This window comes from Rhododendron vialii, chromosome 5a (assembly GCF_030253575.1).
Source record: "Rhododendron vialii isolate Sample 1 chromosome 5a, ASM3025357v1".
Lineage (NCBI taxonomy): Eukaryota > Viridiplantae > Streptophyta > Magnoliopsida > Ericales > Ericaceae > Rhododendron > Rhododendron vialii.
Genome location: NC_080561.1, coordinates 33,736,714 through 33,761,019, shown reverse-complemented (window position 1 = coordinate 33,761,019; position 24,306 = coordinate 33,736,714). Strand labels below are relative to the sequence as shown.

The 24,306-nt window shown below is 36.9% G+C and overlaps 2 protein-coding genes across 2 annotated transcripts; one reads left to right on the top strand and one right to left on the bottom strand.

The window, feature by feature from the left end:
- The first annotated feature begins 5,222 nt into the window (after window positions 1-5,222).
- Window positions 5,223-20,673, top strand: LOC131327839 (uncharacterized). Its single transcript, XM_058360968.1, has 10 exons — window positions 5,223-5,351; window positions 7,749-7,871; window positions 7,959-8,061; window positions 11,883-12,020; window positions 14,477-14,622; window positions 15,005-15,306; window positions 15,992-16,112; window positions 19,671-19,763; window positions 20,104-20,231; window positions 20,479-20,673. Exons 1-10 carry the CDS (start codon window positions 5,223-5,225, stop codon window positions 20,528-20,530), a joined length of 1,335 nt encoding a protein of 444 aa, XP_058216951.1. The 3' UTR covers window positions 20,531-20,673.
- Window positions 20,674-21,658: 985 nt separating this feature from the next.
- Window positions 21,659-24,172, bottom strand: LOC131327118 (uncharacterized). The gene is made up of 2 exons (XM_058360129.1): window positions 23,978-24,172; window positions 21,659-22,712 (listed from the first exon to the last, which is right to left on the bottom strand). The coding sequence occupies exon 2, from the start codon at window positions 22,707-22,709 to the stop codon at window positions 21,945-21,947; it is 765 nt and encodes a 254-aa protein (XP_058216112.1). The 5' UTR covers window positions 22,710-22,712; window positions 23,978-24,172; the 3' UTR covers window positions 21,659-21,944.
- Window positions 24,173-24,306: the final 134 nt, after the last annotated feature.

Below are 24,306 nucleotides of genomic sequence, written 5' to 3'. Positions count from 1 at the left end.
TGCGTTATCAATAAAATGACTTTTGATCAACTTAATTTCTAGAACTTGAGTTTTATGAATGGGTTGGTGGTTGATGTTGCACCCTCACATCGATTTGGGTTCATTTGAATGCTGGCCCGGGATGGGATGTGACAGTGTTGTAGTGGTACCACAAGACCAATTTGTTCCAACTTCTACATGCTACACAAATAGATAGACTCAAGGGTGTTTACGATAGCGATTAATTTTTGCAGAATATTTTTTTGGTTCAAACTTGTTCAATTTTTTTTTCATTTGTTAATTTTATGCCAAATTTTTATGTGATATGAGTGAATAAGAACGAGATGAATCGAAAAAGTTAAAAATTTTGACTTTTAAATAAGTATTTTAGTAAATATTCAAGAAAAGTCTAAAAACTAACTTTTTTGAGATTTTTTTTTTGGATATTTCCAAAAATACTTGTGCATAAGTTACAAAAAAAAAATTTTAAATTACCCAAGAAAAAAGTTAAAAGTTTTTATTTTTTCAATTCTTCTCGTCTTTACTTACCCATATCACATAAAAGTTTGGTGTAAAACTAACAAACGCAAAAAAAAAAATGAATAAGGACAAAATCAAAAAATTGTGGTACATAAGTTAATTACTTGCGTGAACGGGGACTGTGTTCGGTTTGTGTCACGCCCTCGATTTTTAACATAAATAAAGATAGCTTTTTGTAAATAAAACTCCTCACGATATCTTACATAATACCCCAAAAGATTTCACCATGTCCTAATCATTAAATTACAAATCCAACTTCAAGAGTTTGAATATATTACATCATAAAAAAAAATAGGTACCATTACATTCCCAAAAAATGCGTTTTATCAAAATGTCCATAGGTCTCTTTTACCACCTCTTTCGAGAATATCACTTGAATGCATGCACTTCGCTCTATGTTACTACTCCGGGTTCATACCTGAAAAATGATAGGTTGAGCTACACTAGCCCAGCAGAGAAATCTACACGACCATTATATGCAAATGGGATGACAGGTAGAATGAATAACGGAGACAAGGTAAGGTATCTCAAAGTAGAAACAAAACATGATTAGTGATTGTCCCAATATCGACGACATATATGAAGTTCCGTGACTATACATCAAGACTATAGGCTAACCATAACACCCTATTCCGAATACTCTATCCGCTCCTCGACTTCGCTTTAGTCATAACGTCACATGTTTAAAGAAAAAGACCTGTTGATACATGACTCTATGGTGTTGTCTCAGCAACCAATCACTTCTCTCGTATATTCATCAAATAAACCCTTACGTTTACTCATATATATATCACCGTTGCAATCCCACATCACATGGCGTAAACGAGTGCTCCTTCCGGGCTATTTATGGAGTCCCGCTACTCCCTACAAATACCTTCCTCACTAAAGGAACTAAATCACATCACGTAGCATAAGTCACCGTACCACAATTCCTCCAACACACCTCACCACTCAACCATTCATCTCAATCACATATAATGATTTCACAACGAAGACTTATTCACAAGAGGTAGTAGTTGTAATAGTAATAAGGATAATCCGACTTCATTCAACTCATAATCATTACACCGTTCATTCTTCATATAAGCATTCACATATCAAAGGATTTTCTCTCACAACGATTCATAGATTTTCACCTTGCAACTCGTAAAATCGTATAAGTTACGCAAGAGGTATACCACATATCAAACACAAAGAAATGTCTCACGTGTCCACGCCTAGCGTTGTTTAACTCAAAAGAGTGTTCTACGTATTCGTTTTTCACATCGTATGTCAACACATATAACCTTCGCCCACCTATATTCCTTATATTCTCTAAACCCTCGTTTCGGTGTCATAAGACTCATACGGAACCCAACGACCACCACAAAGCCTAGTATACCACTAGCCTCGTCAAACCACTCAATTAAGTACTTAGGAGAACCTAAGAATATCCATGTCTCACCCAAACGATTCTAAGGAAAAGGATTTTCCAACATCTACGAACATATCTATCTTATTTTGGCTACCAAATCTTATTGGTTAAGAATTAGGAGGTGAGACCACCACCATTGGAAAGTAGACTTCCGGCACATGAATTTCGGTATAAAATTTACCCAAAACGAAGTTCGGATGAAAAAGTTATGCCCTTCCGAAGTTTTGCCAAAATGCTGAATTTTTCATTTCCTACCGGTAGGACATATTTTCCCCTACCGGTAGGACATATTTTCCTACCGGTAGGAGACCACAATTTCACGAAAATGACTCTGCTGGACAGCGTTTCTACCGGTAGGGCCAAAACTCCTACCGGTAGGACTTGGGTTTTCAGTGCACGATTTTCAGATTTCACCAGAACAATTCCAACAACAAAACCAATGATCTAGGGTGCGATTTAAACACCAAATCAACACATAAACATATAATAGTTGTGAAAAATCCCTACCTCGAAGTCGAAGAACGAAATCCAAGCCCAACCAAGCAAGCCCTAGCTCCGAAAACTTCGAATCATCCGCATACTCCTCTCCGAGCTCAAACCCACGAATTTCCAAGCTCTAGAACACTTGAATGCGAGAACTTTGCGGCGGATTGAGGTGGGTTCGAGGTATTTTGGGGTGTTAGAGTGTGAGAGAGAGAGAGAACGAGAGAAGCCGAGAGAGGGAGAGATCGGGAGGAGAGAGAGAGAGGGTTGAGGATTTTTTTCCTCTACACCCTCACACACACACATATATATACTAGGACACACACCAACCACACTTGCACTCCCTCCATTTTTAATCCTATCACATTGACCCCAAATCAAACAAATTCAACAAATTTCACATTTACTCGATAGTCTAACATTAATAAAACCTTTAAACGAATTTATTTTTTTGTTGAAAATACGGGTCTCTACAGTTTGAGTCTAGGGGCTGCACACTGTCTCCAAAAACTTTTCTCCCTAATTATTACTCTAAGGGCTCGTTTGGATGTGGGATAAGGAGTAGGGGTATTATTTATGAAGGAGAGATAAAACAGTAGATGGTATTGGTTAATAAATGATGACCCACATTGATATGATGATGTTTATAGAGGGGAATTAAATAGAAGTTGGTTTGGATGAGGGTATTAAAAATGGGTAGATAAAATAGTATTTGGTTTGAATGAGAGATAAAATGAGGGGATAATGTTATTTTGTAGTTGAAATGGAGGAGGAGAGAGTATTATTTCGGCCTTATCCAGTGGATAACACCCCAAAATCTACCCATAAATAATCCCCCGCGGGGGATATTAGCTGGTACAAGAGAATAGGGGGGAAACCTAATACCCTTGCATTTTTTGGTTGCCAAATCAGGTGATAAACTTGGACTCATGGTCTTAAGAGGGGGAAAACTAATACCCCTTTTCAATACCCCATCCAAACGAGCCTTAAGTTTTCTATTTATTCCACTTCACTCATTATTTTGAAAACTCCCTCAAAATCCAAACCAAACAGAGTCTTAAACTTTCCAAGTAACATTAGTGAAATACATGTAATGACTTGCGCCAGCTAACCCTTAGTCTTGTCACTTGACTCAAAAGCTTAAGCTCAAATTATAGAGTTGTTCACAAATCCTTAAATAACGTTAAACACTTTCACAATGGCAACGTTTTTGTTGCGTCCCATGATTCAACAACTTCCACCCAACAAGAGATGTGAGACAGGTCCCCGCTTAAGAACGTCAATTTCCTCAAGCTCCTTACTTGTCGAGTTCACCTAAGCACGTCTTCTTGCGGACTCGCCCCACACTTTCAATTGGTGCAAACTCTGATGCCACATGTAATGGTCCGTGCTAATCTTGAATTATATAGTAGCTGCTCACAAATCCTTATATACCATTCAACACTTTCACAATTAGTGGATGTGGGACTTTACATTACATATATCCCATTTATTTTTTCTTAATATCTTTTCCATTCAGCAATTAAGTTTTTATACAAGCTCAAATTAACTAAAAAATAAAGGAAAGATGTATACGAGTATATTTCTTTCTTAACTGATTAAAAAAAATGGCTGGTGCTCGGTGTCCTTAGCTCGCAAAGAACCTCAAGATAAAGGGGCCGTACGTATTTTAGAAAAATCAAATAATTGACTATTTATATAGTACTAGTATCATTAATTAGCTTTTTAAGCTAGAATATAAGTGCTAATTAACCGAGTCAATATGAGACATAAAATAGTCAACAAGTGAATAAAAAATAAGGGACAAAGGGAGCAATAAGTAATATACAAGTATTTTTTGGAAATTGATATTCACATTCATTTTTTTGATGCAGGCGCTTCACTTTGTTCATGAAGTTACTAGTAACTTCACGTTGAAAGTAGCGTCTGTAAAAAAAAAAATGAGCACAAATATCAATTCCCTATTTTTTTGGGGGTTCTATAATCTTGCGGTTCCTTGGGGGACATCCGATAGTAGTCTTTCGAAAGAGGATACTTTAAATATATATATATTTTTTTGTAAAGTAAAATTTCAAAGAAAACCTGACCTTGTCCACGATTTGCATTTAGATACCTGAACTTAAATAAACTTCAATTAAACACTTGAACTTTGGATTTTGTCAACAATTAGACCCTTATTGTCAAATGCAGTCAAAACCCAACAAGTAGACCCATGCAATCATTCTACAACCACAAACACTATTTACACAAATCCACTCACATCCACATTGTGTCCCATACACACTACATCTTCAGTGTGTGTGAGACCCGTCAAAAGTTGTGAGTGTGTGTGTAAAGTATTTGTGTGATTATGTATGGTTATAAAATAACAATAATGCTACAATCACACATAAACACTTGCACGTACACTCACAAAGGGAGTGGGTCATACACACACTGCACACCTGCAATTTGGCGAATGGTTTAAAGGGCATGTGTGGTTGTAAAATTATTGATAAAATAATTGTAGACCCATGTCACCAAATGCCGTCAAAATCCAAAAAAAAATGGTCTGAAGGGCATTTATGTAGACATAACGGTGCCTAAATTGCATAGTTGGCGATGAATGCAGCCAGTTTTAAGAAAAATTTCGTAAGAACCCCTAAACTTGTCATCCAACATTCTCACATATGATCTTATCAAAATTGCAATCCTACACGCGTGCGCGTGCACACACACTCTCCCTCTAGATGTGTGCGTATGCATGTACAATGTATGTATATGATCAATGGATCATCAACAAAAGTGGAATTAATTGTAACTAGGGATGGCAAAGTTGCGAATTGGGGCTTGTTTTATGGAACGCCGCCTCGTTCCTCATTGGGGACAGAGTGGGGACAATCAAGAAGAAGACAGGCTCAAGAAATTATTGGTTCAGCATTCATCGTTGCAACTTGTACTAAATTTAGAGAGTGTTTGGCCTAGGCTTTCTTTTTGTCTTTTTATTTTTTATGAATCCTTTGTTGTTTCTATTATTATTATTATTATTATTATTATTATTATTATTATTTTGCATTTTGGGTTAAATATTATTATTTTTTGAATTCACTTGTCCAGATGAATTTCAAAACTAAAAAATCTTGACAAGGAGACGAAAAAGTTTTAAAAAAGACAAAAAAAGTATTAGAAAGGCAGTTTTTTGGCCTTTTTATTACTACCTTTGTGAACCTTTTTCATATATTGGTCAAGATTTTTTACTCTTGGGATTCGTCTCAATCAAAAAAGCTAAAAAAATATAAAAGGTTAATCGGGAGAAACAACTAAGACCCTCTTATTCTTATGAGAGGGATTTCATAAAATAAAATAAAATGAGAGGGGTTCCATCAAAATAATAATAATAATAATAATAATAAGTGATGAGAGTTCAAAAGATAAAATAAGATACAAATTACTAGTTATTTGCTTCCCCTGGTCTCGTTTTACCCAATCAGTCCCGATTACGCTATTTATCTATATATATCCATGTAGGTTTCTCTAAACATAGTAAGGATAGAATAGCAAAACAATAAAGTAAATTTCAACAATTTGTTTTCTTTTTATAACTATCATCATCCATCAATATTTTTTTTCCCGTTGGAAACCCTCTCAATAGAATAGATTTCGTGTAAGTTGCAACGGTGAATGGGGACCCAATTATCCCCTAATCACACATATACACTGTACACATACACTGTACATATACACATACGTGTACGAGGGAGTGCAATTTCCATAAGGTCAGGTGTGAGATTGCAATTGCAGGGCAAGTTTAGGTGTTGCTTCGAAATTTTCCCCAGGACTTTGGCCGCATCATTGCCAGCCATGCAATTTAGGCGTTTGTTCAAATAAGCGCTCCGCAAACCATTTTCGTTTGGGTTTTGATGCACTTGACGTCAGGGATTATTGACGGAACCAAAAGTAATTGAATTTTGTTTGTGTTAAAGTCCTAAATGCAAATAGCGGACAAGCTCAGGGATTATTTACACAATTTCCCTCTCATATTATATACTCTTTCGGTCCTTCGGAGTGGAGAATAATTTTCTTCGCCCGATTATACGACAAACTAACTCATTATTACCAAAAAAGAAAAAAAAGTATAGTTCAGTGGATCCTACATAATTTCTACCGGAGAAAAATTTATTCACGTCTTCGCACAATTTCATCCGTCTATTTTGACAATCAACGATTGATATACATTTTTAAACTATTACTGAAAATAAATACTTCTTACTGTTAATAATTTATAGTTTATCTTTAATTTGGATCGTTCAAAATATTTTTGGATAGCAAGATTAACCTCCATAAACTTTATTAACGGGAAGCCCCGTTAAAAAGTTTTCTTTTCCCACTAACTCATTATTACCAAAATATATATAAATTTTCGTAGTGTACACGGTTCGGATTGGTCCGGTTCTCTAGAAAATCAATAATCGGATCATTTCAAACGGTTCTAGAAAATTGAAAACCAGAACCTAACCAACATATACATGAAACCTAACCAGAACCAAACCGCAAGACCGGTCCGATTTTGGTTCGGTTTCGATTCTATCCAATAAGCATCCAAATACTTATTCACAAAATATGAATTCATAAAATTAAAGAAATAGGAAGATAACCTGCTTGAATAAGAAATGAAGGAAGAAAATAAAAACTTTCCTAACAAATGAGATTTCATCTCTAAATAAATTAAGTTTAGCAAGGAAAAGATTAACCTACCAAATTCAATTACATATTTAATTACACAAACATGTGTGTTTCTATATTTATCTTAGTTTTAAACAGTTCGGTTCGGTTCAATTCTAACCACAGTTCATTAATTGAGAATCAGTAACCAAACTAAAATTAACGGTTCTTATTTTTTTGGAATCATAACCTGATCGTAAAACTGCAGAATCGGACCAAATAAGATGGTTCGGTCTGAATTGGACCGGTTTACAATTCGATTTTCTTGAACACCCCTAAAATTTCGTATACCCGACACAATTTTCACCCCGTTCCAGAACGTTAAAAAACCCTTATTTTTTAATAAGACAATTTCAAGGTAAAAAATTATGAATTTATTGAAATCTAAAAATATGCAATATGGATCTTCTTTGGAAGATCTCATCGAGAATACGATGAAAAAAATTTAAAAATTTATTTTTTATTTATATTATTTTTTAATTTAAAAATATAAAATAAAGTACTTATTTTTAAAAAAAATTTATATAACAGAGCCCAACTCATGCCAAAAGTGTATTGATTTTGTGCACCCTACAAAATTTCTACCCATTATAATGTTCACCCTCCCTCTTATTAAAACGGTTCAACAAAGTACTTCAGTACAATACCTCGGTCTCAGGTCGGAATCTCCACTGCTACAAGTATCTGCTCCACCGCCACGGGCGCCGTCGCCAGCGGCAGATTGCACGGTCGTTCTCTCATCGCTCTATTTGAGGTTATTTTCTCAGCGCGATTGCTTCTGCTTTCTATGGTTAAACTTGGTTTTTTTTTTTTTTTTTTCTGTCTAAATTTTTACTATCAGGTCCAAACGTACCAGACGAAAAAAATGGAGTTCGACACTCGCGACCCAGAGGAAAAAATGGCGAGCTTTAGCCCATGGAAACGGGGACGCTCCGAGTCTTGGGGTAGGTAAAATAACGGTCGTGCATTGTTTTTTTATTTGAGTTTGGGAAGGAGCAATTTCTTAGCCAGTAAATAAAGTCTAACTCTATGATTATTGTTGAGTTTGGACACCTCAAACTGATACACTTGTATTGAATATTCTCACTACACAATACAAGATTACACAACTGCACGTGCATGTATACAAGACACACGACACCTCCCTGTCACGCTGTCGTATTGTGCCTACGGCTGGCTCTGAGATTTATGGAGCATAAAGCTAATTTTTTGAATAGGGCCCTCAATTTAGTGTACAAGAATTTGAGAGCATAAATACTCAAAATCACTAATTCTTACAATATTTTAAAAATTATCCTTTTAAACAATGTTCTTCGTGCATTTTTAGTTGCAAATGTACCCCTGTGACATGGTTGACCAAAGGTAGGTTTTTACCAACTTTAATTTCGAAAATAATCTTCCCCCCTGAGGCAACTTGTAACTGGAACAATCAACGATATTACGTATGCAATCCATAGATTTGGAAAGCAACTACCCTTTGCAAGGCCCAAGAGGCTGTCGCGCAGGGCCTCTAAATTTTAGGCCCAAAATAGGAGCCCCCTTCCTAAATATGTATATACATAATTTATTCGCATCTTAGGAAAAGTGGCTCTTGTGGTTTAGCAGTAAATTGATTTCATCCCACAGGAAATGCCCGAGTTCGAATCTCGGTTGGCATCCTTTTTGTTTAAGAGTTTATTCGTCAAAAATAATTCCAATTTTAGACAACTAGAGCTTCTATAATCAAACGTTCTATTTCTTTGAGATGAAGCCTTTCGTAGGGTTTCTGTTATTTGCATGTTGCTATACTTTATGCTCGTCCGAGGGCCTTTGTTTTGGTGTGGTTCTATAGTTTGATGGCTACCTCTGTTCTCCTCTCCCCTTTCCGGTAGCTCTCCGTCTTTACTTCCTACCTTAGATAACAAAAATGAAGCATGGGGTTGTGGCACACCGCTTGCTTGCAATGCGGATGGATGTGCATAAAAAAATGGAACGTTGTTTTGCTCTGCTGCATGAGTTGGAGACCATATAACAATTGAGCCCTTTACCTTCAAATTCAAGTGTGGCACAAAATGTTGCTCTATTCTTACGTAGCAATAGAAGTCCGCTCATGCTGCTTTGGCACCATTTTTTTGCCTTCTCTTTGCTCTAGACAAGTAGACAAGGGCGCTAGTGGACGCACAATTTGTAATGGCAAGAACAATACCACTACTTCACCTCTTTGATGGGCTGCTGAATCCCTTATTGAAAAGCTTTAGAGCCCTCCATTTTCTCTGGTATGTCTTCCAATCTCGGAATTGGAAGTCTGTATACCTAATTGTTTGTTGTAGCCTGACTCTATGGACATTCGTGGACTTTGATCCTTCTTTCTAAGTTTTTTTCAGGGTTTGCGGGCTGTTATTCAGGGTTTATTTGCTTGTAATATAGTTTCCTGGAGAAGGGAAACAAATAGCCACTAACTAAGAAATGGATTTGAGGAGGGTTTTTTACAACATGGATTCCCACGTCGTGTTTATATTGCTGTAGTTTTACTATTTCAGCCAACCATGGTTCAAAATAGCGGTCATTACCTATAGAACTGGCCTATATGTGATTTTGGTCTTCCTATAGCATTATTTGCATATATATATCGCTTGATACTATCCGCTATTGGCCAATAAATGGCGATATCACCGTTTGGGATACATATCCGGATCCCGCGATTTTGAACCCTGAAGTCAACTCACTTTGATCATGACCATGAATGGTCTTATGATGTGACCTCCAATTAGGCATTTCTTCATGCGTGTATCCCGACAATGTTAGTTCAACATCTTTTGTACATTTGCGATATCTGGGATTTTCCTTTTTTGACCAAAGTGTTAAATGTGATGCGACTCTAATTGACAATGATCTAGAAAATTAGAAGATTGAAAAGGGACGATCATTAGAGGTTGAATCCAAGGAAAACTATCTTGGTAAAATTTAACTATTCCCCCTTATTTTTCTTGAAACAAATTCTCCTTTGTTTGCTCTTCATTGTACTATACATGCGTGATGGCACCAAAATTTCTTCGATTACTTCTTTGTTTTCTGTTTTTCCTCTTTCCTGTCAGGCAAAAAATCTCGGTGCTTATCACTTCTCTAATAGCCCATGCTGATGAGTGATGATATTCTTGTTTTATGGGTGCACGTGTTAATCCAGTAGTGTGCTTTTCCACATGTTGCCAGAGCATTTTGGAATGGGACATGGTTCCACATATACTATCTCACATTTCACAAGTCGATAACGTTAGATAAGGTTATCTAACCTCAGTCTTAAGGTCAAAGATAATTTAGATGAATGTCCGCGTTTTCTTCCTCATTACTCACTTGTGTCAAAAATAAATGTAATTTGAATGCATTGTTTTGGAAATCATTCATAGTTGTGTAGCAATTCTAGATAATTAGTATTGGAGTTCACGTAGTTTTTTGCTCTAACTTGCATGTTTGTGGTAAATTAATTAAATGGTATGGATATGTGGCATTCCTTGCAAAGTAAAACTTCAAACAAACTGTCTTAGAAAGTTATTTTTACAACATATGCAATGTGGATTGGGAGGGAAACAGTCAGTATGAAAAACTCGTGGATCCTTAAATTTCTACGCCATCTCCTTAATGACGAGGCAGCTCTATTAAACTTTAATTGTAGTCTTACTGAGATTCTCAGAACGTAACATAAATTTTCTAGGTGTGTACGTCTGAGGAAAGCAAGTGATGGTAATTTGGATTTTCATGTTCTTTCAGGAAACGCTTCTGCTTTGGTTTGCCGGATTCAAGCCTTAGAAATGTTTTCTTAATAAACAGAAAAACTATCTAATCAGGCTTTAATACAGGAATCGTTAATATGTTCGTCTTTAATCATCTAGAAGCAGAGTGATCATCAATAAGTATACTGACATGATTTATTGATTTCTTAAAGTAGCTTTGTTCTTTATTTGCTTTAAAGAACTTGTTATAACAGGAAATTGTAGTGTTCTACACATTTACTTTCTTATATTTCTATCTTCCCAAACAGGTCATGGATAAAACTTCTGTGTGAATTTATTTTTCAGCAGTTTTATAAACATTCTTGTCGCGAGTAGTTCATAAAAAGTTGGTCAAACATAATTCTATGCTGTCCTCGCATTCTAACAGTGTTATACAACACGTTGCATGAGGCAATTAAATTTCAAATTTATGCTCATTATTTTTCGCTCACAAATTTAAAATGTATGTACATAGGTCATGTATGCAAATCTACACTTATGGTACTCAGTCAGGTCTAGCTTTTTATGCGTTATACATTGTATATATTACAAGCTTTGAACTACGAATATTGAATTACCTGGTGGAGTATCAGGGGGGCTGACTGCAATTCAAACCAAAATGCTGCACCAGAACGCTTCCATGGTCGATTACCAGTGTCCATATGATGTTTTTGTGTGGGAGTGGAGACAATAGTGTTGCGGATAGAATGCATTCGAATTGTATTGGAGAACCAATTTGAATTGCAGGTTGAAATGATATGATGTTTCTGCTTGAAACTGTGTTACTTGGGTGGAAGGATGAGTTATATTTCACTTTTGTGCCATTTTGTTTGTGTTGGATACGTTTCAATTTTCTCCTTGTTGGTTTGGAGACGTTTCAGTCTGTGTTTTTGTTTTCTGATCAAGGATTCAAGGGTAGTTTAGGACAGTAAAAGTAGGACAGACTTTTCAGGCTTTATTCTTTTCGATTATGCATAGGTTTATATTTTTTATCTTTGATTTGATAATGATATGAACAGGTCACTGCCAAATTGGCCGGCATTCTTTTTGGGAAGAGTTTGATACTCATACCTTTGCCAATATGGACTTGGACATTGACACGAAAAGAGCTGCTACGAAAGCTTCTCCATTTGTTGTCAGCCTTGTCTCCCTTTCAGGTTGATGTTTACTGAATTATGATATTTTGTTCTTTTCTTTATTCTCCATATGGCCCTTGGTTTATGTCCTTTCATTCCATCTACACCTATGCTAATATGGACTTGGACATTGGTACGAAAGGAGCTGCTTTGAAAGATTCCCCATTTGTTGTCCGTTTTGTTTCCGTTGAAGGTTGACATTTATTAAACTGTTCCATTTTTATTTTTTTCAGTATGATTGTCCTTCTTTTCCATCTTTAGCACCTGTGATATGGCAATGTAGTAGGCTATCAACTATCTCCAGCCCTTGCTCTAATTTGGGTGAAAGTTTGAGTAAAAGCTTTAATGATGTACTCCGATGGGCAAAGCATCTGTGTAAATTTAAAAGACATAAAATGGCTTTGAATAATTTGATTAAGGATTTGTGTCTCCCTTTATTTGGTAGGAGTTTGAGTAATCTCAATCGGTGGTTGGTTAGGTAAAGGATTAGAGAGGTTTTAATGTGTTTGTTTCGTTTCCTGTGAGTTATGTTGAGTAAGGAGCGGAGTTTCCCCAAGAGGGTCCGAACTCTCTATCTCTACCATACGTGGGACTCTCTCTTCCCCCAAACCACTCTCCTCTTTTTTTATGCCTTTTGACATTTATTTTTGGATAACCTTAGCAGTCAGGACAATTGTTTTCTAGTACGATGTGGTATTTTTAGCTTCCAAATTTTGAATCCCACCCTGATATGAACTTCCAAATTTGGACCCCTAATCATCACTTGGTCCCTCACCCATCCGTTGATCTTTTTCTTTTTGAGACCCTACTCCATTTTATCACGGCCACCACAAGCCAACCACAACAATTCCTCATAACAAACCATGCACCCCCTCACACGGACATGATTTGAAGCTCAGGATGATTGTCCTTAGGAACCAATTACCAGATTCATGAGAAGGGTATTTTTCTAATTTAATGTTGCTCTATTGAAATTTGATGTTCACTTTTTTTTTATGTTTGGCATCGTTTAAACCTATTGTTTGTTTGAAATTTCTTTACAGCCCATATTTGATTAAGCTAAACGGTTGCATTCAGGTGTTATCAGGTGTGCGGGTTTCAACCTATTAATGTAATCTCAGTGTCTTCTAGGACAATATTAGCATAGTTCATGTAGAAACAAGCTTTTCTCTCAAGAATTAGAAGTACATAGTTTTGTGTTGAAGGTAGAACTCTTTGTAGTTGAAATCAGTATTCAACTACATAGTTTTTTGTTGAAGGTAGAACTCTTTGTAGTTGAAATCAGTATTCAACTGACTTTGTGTCTCAAGATGGGTGAGGCAAACAGAAAGTAATATAGCTAAGGAAATTGGGGTCATAATCTTGCTCTGTCAAGAATTTTGCTCCTGACACTTTTTGGTTTTTTTCTTTGGCACTTTTGGTTTTGACCCTGAATGATTTTTCTCTTTATATTGGTGTTATTTCATTTTGGAGGGATTTTGATAGCGAATACTATCAGGTGGTTGTACAAAGCCAATGTATGGAAGTTATTATCGAACTACTGCTGGGATTACACCTTTTGATTGGAGTCTTGGGAAATTTGACTAACCTGTAATTGCTATCTGATACTTTCTTTACTTTGTTGTTTGGATAGGTTTCAGCTAAGGTTCAATTGGCATGAATAATCTTTTGACTCTTCACTTCAATCTTTGTTCATTGTTCCTAAAGAGAATGAGAATGTGCTGAGTTGGTAATTAATGCTTTTTGGTTCATCCAACCTGGAAGTGTTGGCCTTTTTGTCGTGTTTGGTTCCATTTTGAACCGTTTAGGTCTAACCATGTAAACCCTTTCTTTGGAAGGAATAATAATAGCTAGAAAAAAGTTATTTAAACTGTGAAAAGCTGACATTGTCCTGTATCTTTACTACGGATTGAAACTGTTTTCAGGTTGAAAATCTTTTTTAGCTGATTGTTAGACAAATTACTTTATGTATCCTCATTCCAGGTTGATTGCTAATACTTTCAGGTTGTTATACGAAGATCATGTGTGAAAATTCAGTGTGTTATGTCTTTGAATTCGTGCCGTACTGATTGCTTAGTAGATGTAAAGTTTGTCTATCTTTGGGGAAGTGATTAGAGAGGTCATAGACGGGGAGTCGTTAATCGTTATGCTTCAAGTACTATTTCATTGCAAGATAATTCACACTTATGGATGATTATAAGACTAGTTTTTTGTTGGTTACCAGTACCAATGGTTGACTCGGCAAGAAACATGCTGACTTTTTGGAACTATGAGTTAATAGTTTCTAGCTCAACAGTTTTCACCTGAAATGATAACAAACTGAATTACACAGGTAAAACACTAATTTTTCCTCTGTATGGGTAGGTTGTACTGTGGTTCATATTGCATATTCTGAAAATGTAAATTGTTATTACTACAATACCTGTTTTGATTGTAATGTTTTTATATGTCTAATTACGTACAAAATTTTTTTCAAGGTGGGAAGCCACTATTTATGGGCTCTGGCACTATCGTGGATTGCGAGGAAGCTAATGGTGCACACCTCAGTACTAGTACTATCTTGACTTCAGCCAGTCTTTTCAGAACTTCTGCTGAATCAGACGCCTTACCTAATGATATCAAGGTAGTTTTATGATCTATGTTGCCTGGACTTGGGTATGAGTAATGGTGGAGGTATGTGGACGGAGGTACGCATATGAGTGTTGGGCCATAGTGTTATCAAATCAAGGACACAGGGACAAGGGAAGATGATGTATTGAGATTTCTCAACATATTTCATGCATTATATGAGAGTCAAATGAACAGTTGTGCTATACTTGATTTACTAAAGATGTTTCGAGATGTGTGCCAACAAAATTTTCAGACACAACTAATTTCCTTATCGGCAAGTACACTATGCATTTCCAAGAGTCTATGTCTCATATCTGTAAAGTAGTTTTATGGTTTAGAAGAATACCAATCACAATTTTGCAATGATGTGAAAAATGGTTTCACTACTATGGCAGGTTGAAGTGTATTTATCAGATGGTACATTACTGGATGGTCAAGTGTACGCCTGCGATTTCCACTATAATCTTGCTTTGGTTAAGATTGAATCTGGTGCATTGTTGCAACCAGCAAGTCTAAGGAATCTGGATGACTCTATCAGTATACATCCTTGTGAAATCCAAAGCGGGACGGGTTCTGAATCTTTTCAGCTTCGTCCCCATTCTGATTTATTTCATCTTTGTCCTGGAGACAAGGTTGTTGCTCTTGGCCGGTACTTTGAGGAACCACATGAGATTATGGCTGCCCCAGGGGAATTCAGGTACGCGAAAATGCCTACATGCTGTGATTTTCTTAAACAAAAATGCAAGAATGTATCCCATATATGTTAGCCTTTAGTAATCTTTCCACAGATCAAGGATGCATTGTTGTATAAATTGTGGGGTGCTCTTGTATGGCAATTTCTTGATAATTACTTACTCTTGCTCTCTATTTTTTTTCGTCCAGCCTTGATTTGTGCGAGTTTGATTGTAAGGAGCTGTTCAGGGCGAACTGTAAGATTTCAAAAGTACGTACTTTACTCTCTCTTTAGGCAAAGAGTTATGTCCTTAAATGTAGAACACAGATGCGGTTGAGATCCTACCCTAAAACATCTTGGAGGCAATTGATGTATGTATGTCTGTGTGTCTGTAGAAGTTAATGCAATTTGCTCTTGGTTTCATTTGAGTAGATTATGTGTATTTATGGCTATTTCTTGAGCTAATGATTTTTCTTTTGCTAGTGTGGCATTGGTGGACCTCTTATTAATATGTATGGAGACGTCATTGGAGTCAATTTTTACGACCGGCTGTGTACTCCTTTTCTACCCATCAACATAGCTTTGAAATGGCTGGAGCATTTTAAGCAATACGGGCATGTTCCAAATCTTTGTGTGTCATTTTATTGTAGAGTCTTTCCTATTAAGTCTCATTTTAAAGCTGTCTTAGATGCTATAATGTTGTGCACAGGAGATTCTGTCGACATTGGCTTGGAATGCAGATGACTAATCTCTGTGCTGCAAGGTTGGGCCTGTTGGAAAAGATAATCCAAAAGTTTCCCAACGTCTCCAAAGGTGTTCTTGTTGAAAAGGTATTTTCTCTGCTACCGTGTTTTGTAGATGATTAAATAGAACGGCAGTGAAAAACTACAAGAAATTTCACTGCTTATGTTTAGAACTGAGGTTGTTGGTGTCAGGATCATTCCAAACCTATTATTGTGGCCACATGCAATCTTGACCTCTTGTTTCTACTCTGTGAGGTTCTATAATAGATTTGTTAAATAATTGGCAGGAATCTGTCTTTTTTTGTACTTTGACTGTGATGCTGGCCAGAAAGTCATATTGTGGCATATTTTGGTGCAACTAAATGTGATTAGACTTCTTTTGTCCCAATCTCAATTTTTTTGTCCCTTTTGATTAGCAACAGTAGTCCACCAAGAAAAGGGAAAAAGTACAAATCCCTACTTGATGTCTATCTAGTAGTAATAAAAAGCAATGGTGTCCCTTTGCAAGGAGGAGGCAGCCCAACTCAAAAAGAAGCAAGAGAACGAATTGTCTCCACATACTCTCATGTCTTCGCTTCTATCCTAGAAAATTATAGCATTCCTTTCAAGACAAAGAACTGTGTAACAGCACACACCACACGACTCCTTAAGAGTCCCACTTTGTCATCTGAACCAAAGCCTCTGAACTGAATGCATAACAAACACCAATTATGATGAGTTGCCCAGTCTACTACTGCCAAATGCTGTACTTACTACCATGAAGTATCGCCAAATGCTGTACTTTCTCCCATTTAGGGAATGTAAGAACAAAGATCCATACTCTCCTTGGCTCCCCTCACAGGACCGACGAATCAGGGTGAAAATCAAATTGGTCCTCTCTTTTGATACATATCATTGGTATTAAGTTTCTTATGAGAAAACGTCATCAAACACCAACGATAAGGGGCACACTCGATCCAAATCATCCTGTTACAGAGAAGAGTTAGTACCTGGATTATCAATAAGAATGCATATAGACATGAGTCACACAAGGAATGGAAGGGGCAATAATAGAGAGAGAAGATGCGAAAGGTTTACATGGTTCCACCATAATGGCATTTGTAATTAGAGGAGATTAATGCTTCTACTCTCTTAACTCAGTTGATTACTAGATTCATCTATGTTTGTAAATCAAAGTTGATTGAGATAAACTACTTATCTCTTATCTCGAATCTTTCATAATCTTTAATGCCTAGAACAACAATTTTGTTTTGGGTAAATTTAAGGATTGAAGAAAAGAACATGATCTGTTATCATCCATGTAGAGTCTTAAAATAGCTGCATGCACGACTCTTTGAATGTGCAATAAAAGGAAAGTTTTCGAAGGTTGGAAACATAATCCAATCCTCTGTTTGGCACCTCTCCGGTTATCTAGGCTCGACAGCTTTCACACTTAAATGTGCTTTGTACCTTGGATAACTGTGTTCCAAAATGCTTGAGTCATATGCACATCCGTTTTAAAAGATTTTACTGGTTGTAAAGGAAGACTATCTTGCATATGCTTTTTCATTAGTAATTTACGGACCAATATGGAACTGCTTTTCATGTCAAATTTTCTGAAACAGCAAGAAGTAGGTTTTCCTGGGAAGTATGGTGTATCAGGTGCCTTTTGGCATGAGATTCATGGCTACCTATGTCTGACACTTTTTTTAGAAAGTAGCTCGGTTATGAGTGATGTAGTATGTAGCAAGGGTACCTATGTCATTTTGTGCTCTTAGTAGTAAGGGGTCTATATATATGTGTTGGAGTCTCTTATTTGGTAGCTTTTATCATTTTGAACAAATATTATCAAGAGCTAGTCTCTTTTGTATCCTATTTGGGAGTTTCTCTCTCTACATTATCTATGGGTATCTTTGGTTGCATCAATGAGGACAACTAGGGGAAATTTTTGATCTGCTTAGGGCTGTTGGAAGATCAGGTTCAGGGTAATGGGTCATAAAGGCATCCAATGGCTCGAATAAAATATAGTAGAAAGTAGACATTTATTATTTATGATCCTGTTAACCGGATTTCCCATGCTACTCCGAGTTAATGCGTCTACTAAATAGACTACAAGCTCTTTGGATTTTTAATTTTGGCAGAATGGGTCAGTACTTTTTCTTATTTGGGATGGAAAGTAGATGTATTTCTAAATGGTGGAATAGCTACAACTACTCAAAGCAGGAAAAGGTTCTATACCTTTTCTATTTTAAACAATGGAAATAAGCAAATTTCTCATGTTCTTTTAGAAGTAGTTGCAAAAGATTACGAATTTAGCGACGAATCCTTAAATTATGTGCTAGCTAATGCTGGCTCATTTTTAAGGGCTTGCTGACCACCAAGTAGCCTGATCGTCCTTCTCTAGTATTCTTAATTGGGGTAATTTTGTTCGGTCGCATAACTCATCAATATTCCACTTCTTTGCCTTTTCCTCATAGATATTGGTTCTTTCTGGGGAATTTTTGTTTACTGGATTCTCTTGGACCTTTTGGATTCAAATGGTAGTCAGATATGGTAACCTTTATGCTTTTGGTGGTTATTGAGAACTCTCGAAACTTTGTTCGTGTTTACTCCATCTGCCTAACACATCAATTGTTAGTTCTTTCCTAATCGAGCACTGGATATTGATACATGGACTTGAGTACGAGGTTCAGGCGTGGGTGTGTCGTTAGTGACGTATTCATGTAAGTTTCATATCGCAGAATGGGGCATTGAAAAATGATTCTTAACATATCTGCTTATTTAAAGAGCGAGAGACTGACCAGAGTGCCTTAATAGTGGCCGCGAACGAAAGGAAGGACAGGCAGAGATAACTTTTTCCTAGCTCCTGGCGAAAGTGAGGGATTATAGATGCTAGCAAGTCACTTTCAAGTTAAATGAGATTCAGGTCAGGATTTTATTGACTTGAACATAGCCTGAACTCTTGCAGCTTAAGCAAATGTTGGTGTTCTTTGTGTTAGTTACCTCTATAACCGTATTAAGTGGGTCCCCCTAAAAAAAAGAGAGACCACCATTTTTTGAAAACGTGGGATTCTATAGGCGCTTTTCTCAATGCAATCCGGAATTTGAAAGAGCTCTAGTTAAGCTTCTTTTCGTGTATTTTGCAAGGAAAGCTAGAAGTTAAGCTTCTTTTCATGTATTTTGCAAGGAAAGTGGCTAGCTTCCCTGGTTTCTCACAAATGGTCCTGATCGACAATGTGGTGAAGCATTTTGAGCTCTTTGTTTGAACCAGAAACTTTATTGGACAGAGACAGAAAACAGTATCACAGCAATTGTAATTTTGGAACATAAAACACAATAATCAAGATTCCTTTGATGGACAGTTTCGATATTTTGGTACATGTAACCCTAATTTTCTGTAAGTGTAGGAAACAGGGAATGTATTATGATTTATGCACTCGCATGTGTTCTAATCAAGTGCTTTCTTGCCTTTGAGTTTTAGAGAAATGATTTTCACTCCCTCTTTAACCAAAATAATTTCCTTTTTGTTTTTGTTTGTTTGTCTCGTTAGAACAGCGATAATGTTGGTGTGCATATGTATATATTGATGGGTTTAATCTGTCTCTCAGTTGAGTTATTTCCTAGTAATCTTATACTCTGCTGCATATTCTTGCTAACAATCAACAGGTTATAGAAGGGTCGCCTGCTGAACGTGCTGGAATACTCAACGGTGATGTTATTGTTCGATGCGCACGCAACAATGTTAGGAGTTTTTTGGAGGTATATCGTTTTTATCATCATTGTTGTTATCACAGAACTTGTCCCAAAAAGGAAGAAAATGAGAAAAATCACTGTTGTTAAGGGATGTGTTGGGGCCTCTCGCCCCGTATTGCATGCTATAAGCTGTTCATATGGGTGGGTCTTGGGCTCTAGGTTGCTAAGGCTCCCTGTTAGGTTGTTAAGGGGCCTTTATTGATGCCTCCATGGACTATTGACTGCCAGAAGCCTTTCCACTATGTAGTATGAACCCTGTTTTCCATTTTTCACATTTGTTCCCTCTTACTAGTCATTTGCCACTTGCGCTATGGTGTATGTTTGTGTAATCGTTCTCCTGTTGCAGTTCTGTGGTATAATATGGGACAAGACGGCAGGGAAATCTGAGAAGCTGGTTGTGATAAGAGCAACAAGTGGTGGCCGTTTGAAGCTAAAGGTGAAGCTCGAAGAGATTAGACGAGAAAATTTTTATAGGTTAATTACCTCTTAAGCATTTTGATTAATGTCTTCATACATTTGTACCCGTCTTTAGAAAGGCTTTAAATTCATGGATTTTTTCATCACTTTTGTCAAAAGAAACGAGTTTGTACTTTTGGGTAGTTTTATGTGTATACTTCGGATAAATTCGAGCAATTTATCAGAGAAGTGGGTGTTTTTTATCTAATTATTTGATCTTTCGTTTGGTTCGTTCGATTTCTCATTATTTTCGTTTTCTTCTCAGGTGGCCGCTCCCTGAAGAATGCATGGTGGCTGTTAAAAGAGTTCGGATGTAAACCCATGAACAGTTGAAAGTGATGTATATATACCCTGCTAATTGCAATATTTATCGGAGTTGTTTAATTATGTTCTCCGTTGTTTTATTTGCATAGAATTATTCCAATTAACTATTCTCGTTTAATTAATTACCGTTAACTTATTGTTATTGTGTACGTTACTTAATGTTGGTTATCTACTTCTCTAGCTCCCATTCGTTCGTTAATCTTACTATTCATTTGACGTTTTTTTCCCTTGGCGAATGTCAGCATGAGAGTAGTTAGTGAGTTTGAACCCCTGTCTAATGCATGAGAGTATGCGGTGTCTACCACTTGGCTACTACACTTGCTTTATTTGTTTGACGTTGATGGACTGTTTTAACTCGAGACTATTGCCATACGGTATAACATACACGTTTATAAAAATGTTGGCTGTAAATTTTGAATGATAATTGGATCAAGTACGGTGAGGTTTCTATGCAAGGCATGGTTTACCTGTGAGATAGTTATTCCAAATTAGTGCGATATAAAGGCACGTTGAGCTAAACCTCTCACCCACACCAAACCCACCCCCCCCCCCCCCCCCATATTTTTTTTCCTTGGCTTGCCCATCATCCGGGCGATCCACCAGTGATGAAGCTGCTAACAGGAATATGGAAATATGAAATTTCATTCCCATTTTTGTTTCTTCTAAACGTCAGAATCATAGAAATAAGGCATCATATTCTCATTCATGCCCAAGATTTTTGCCATCCAAAATGAGAAAAGGAGAAAAAAGGACAAAAAAAACCATGAAATCAAACCCCTTAGATTTCACAAAACCCATTCACTGATTTCTCTCCTTTTGTTCCTCTCTTTCTTTTTTTCCTACACAAAATGGTCTGAATCACCACTGCCATCTGCAAAGCACCAGATTAAAAAAAATCTACCTTACCCCCATAGTTATTTGGAGTTTGATAGTATTTAGTTGCGAACAAGACAAACACCTACAAGGGAAAATAACACAGAACATAATAAGATAAAACGATTGACAAACTAACAACCATAGTTATTTGGAGTTTGATAGTATTTAGTTGCGAACAAGACAAACACCGACAAGGGAAAACAACACAGAACATAATAAGATAAAACGATTGACAAACTAACAAGGGAAAACAACACAGAACATAATAAGATAAAACGATTGACAAACTAACAACCATAGTTATTTGGAGTTTGATAGTATTTAGTTGCGAACAAGACAAACACCTACAAGGGAAAACAACACAGAACATTATAAGATAAAACGATCGACAAACTAACAACCGGCATTAGAAACTCATCGGAATACAATATTTGTAAGTAACTACAGATGATGTACAGTGAAGAAAGCATATAAAATACTATCTAACAAAGAACCAAGGTGCCGAGTCATTTCCTGTTAGACTCTCCCCTTTCATTTCCTTCTCTCTTGATAATCATTGTAGAACCGTTCCAAAATCGTTAAATGCACAGCAAAGTCGAATTTATTCAAGACAAAAGAAGAAAGTCCAATGACTTGGCCACTTGAATTGAATACCGGGGCACCCGATGCACTTGGCGATCCATGACAGTTGTTGATTTGTAGAAGTTTCAAATCACGGTCGAGCTTTTCTGACCTTGAAGGAGCGATATCTTTGTCATCCCCCACATCCCTGAAAAGTCTGTGATCCTGGCATGCAAGCTGACCTACCACTGATGTGTACGAGAGATTGCCCACATGAAAAATTGAAAGCACTTCCTTTCCTATCCGAAATGACCCTTCTGTGCCCAATGTTGCAAAAGCAAATGGACCGACATTCTTCTTTGGCACAATAATAGCTAAATCATGTTGTGGACTTTTCGCCTCACATTTTGCTTCCCAGAAGGCTTCATCAACCTCATGGCGGACAAGAATAGTCTGTAGGTTGTTCGGAACTAAATATGCACTTGTTAATATCGTTCCATTTTTATCCAAAACCACCCCGGCACCATGATAAACTATTGGACAAGTAGTATTTGAGCTTCCAGGCCTTTCATATTTTCGTCCCTTAGCAAATCCACCTCCAGGTTTCACCAACTCAGTTCTTACAATTACAACAACCTGCTTCAATTTTAGGAAGAATTGATGCCTTTGTTCTGGGGAAAGGTAAGAACTACTGGTCCTTGGGAACTCCGTTTCAAAATCAAGCGCCATTGCCATTACCTGCATAAATAAACAAGAACCCAGAAAATCAACATCTAGCAAATTGCTATTAAAAAACAAGCTAGTTCACAATATACTGGTATTAGCAAAACAATTGATGCATTATGATTTGACATAGAATATAAGGACATCACAGTTAGAACCTTTCTCGTAAATGTAGTGACCATGACCACCACTAATGGACACTAAGTTAGTGATATCACATTTGGCAAGATTAGTGCAGGATGGGCACTAGCAAGCAACTTAATTCCTCCTAGGCAAGATAAGGTTCTCTTCTTGCATTAGGTATTGATTAAACTGTTGTCAAACTACTACCAAGTACTAAGGACAAAGACAAACACAAACAAGCAAAAGATTTATAGGGAAATCAAGAATGTATTTCTCAACATGTGACAATGTTATCATTACTATCAAATCGAATCAACGGGCATCGAGTACAAGAGTGAAACAAATGTTGCTAAGGTTTCCAATTTAATGTGATAAGCAACGTGGAAATTAGTAGCATGCAAGTTACCGTACAAAAAATGGAGTACACATAATGGATCATGTAAGGGTTGTAAAAAAAAAAGTAGGAAACTTGAAATGACGCCTAACTGAGTAGAAAGATACTCTGGGCATAATGGATTACAAATCAGAGATGGGAAATATGTAACAAACATTGGACCTTGAGCAAATTTTCGACAGCCTCGACCAAAAGAGGCCATCATGCTTAACCAATTTTTGTTTTGAGGTACATCAGAAAACTAGTATAAAACTCAAATGGGGCAGGATGACAGAAGCATGTATGCTATGGAGCGCGGACAAGGAAATGGAATATGGAAATGGAATATGGATACAATGGGATACAGATATTATGGTAACTTAGAAAATACTTGGAAAATAGAAAATTGTGTGTGTGTGTGTGTGTGTAGCATAGCAGAGTTCATAATACTGGGATGCATATCATCACTAGTAACAGTAGGAGTAGGACAAGGAACCCATATCCATAATCTGTGTATCAAAGGCAAAAGGAGGAGAGAGAAAGCAATTAGTCCCAAGTCCTAGCATGAAAATGCAATCAGTTCAAAGCCCTAACATGAAAGTGAAAGCAAGCGGAGAAAACTTAGCCCAAGTTGCAGATCAAGATCAGAATAATCTCCCAGGCCCCGAGAAAATAGGGTTTCGTTAGATTAGAAGTTCCACAAACTTAGGGGGCTTTTTCGAAAGCAGCTCCAAAATCAGAGCACAAAACAATTAAAGAACGGCTTCTTCTACATTGCAGTTACCTGTGTCGGAGCTGCTGCTGTGTGAATGGTCGAAGTATAGTCGCCGGTACCGGATCTGTTTCGCCGACGGGAGAGATGCGGTTCCTGCGAGTGGGATGCCTGCCTGCCTGCCCACTACAGTTGAATCACTCAAGCGTAGAACTTGGTAAAAGTGAAACAAACCCTTTTAGACGTTACGCTTTTTGGGTGCCCTGCTATGGGTACTACTGGGAAATGGCTTTTGGTACTGGAACTGGGTTTTTGTTTGTTTTATAACTCAAAAAAAAATTTTAGAAAAAATTCCCTTTAAATTATTCTTATTTTTAACATTTCTTTTTCTATCTCACTCC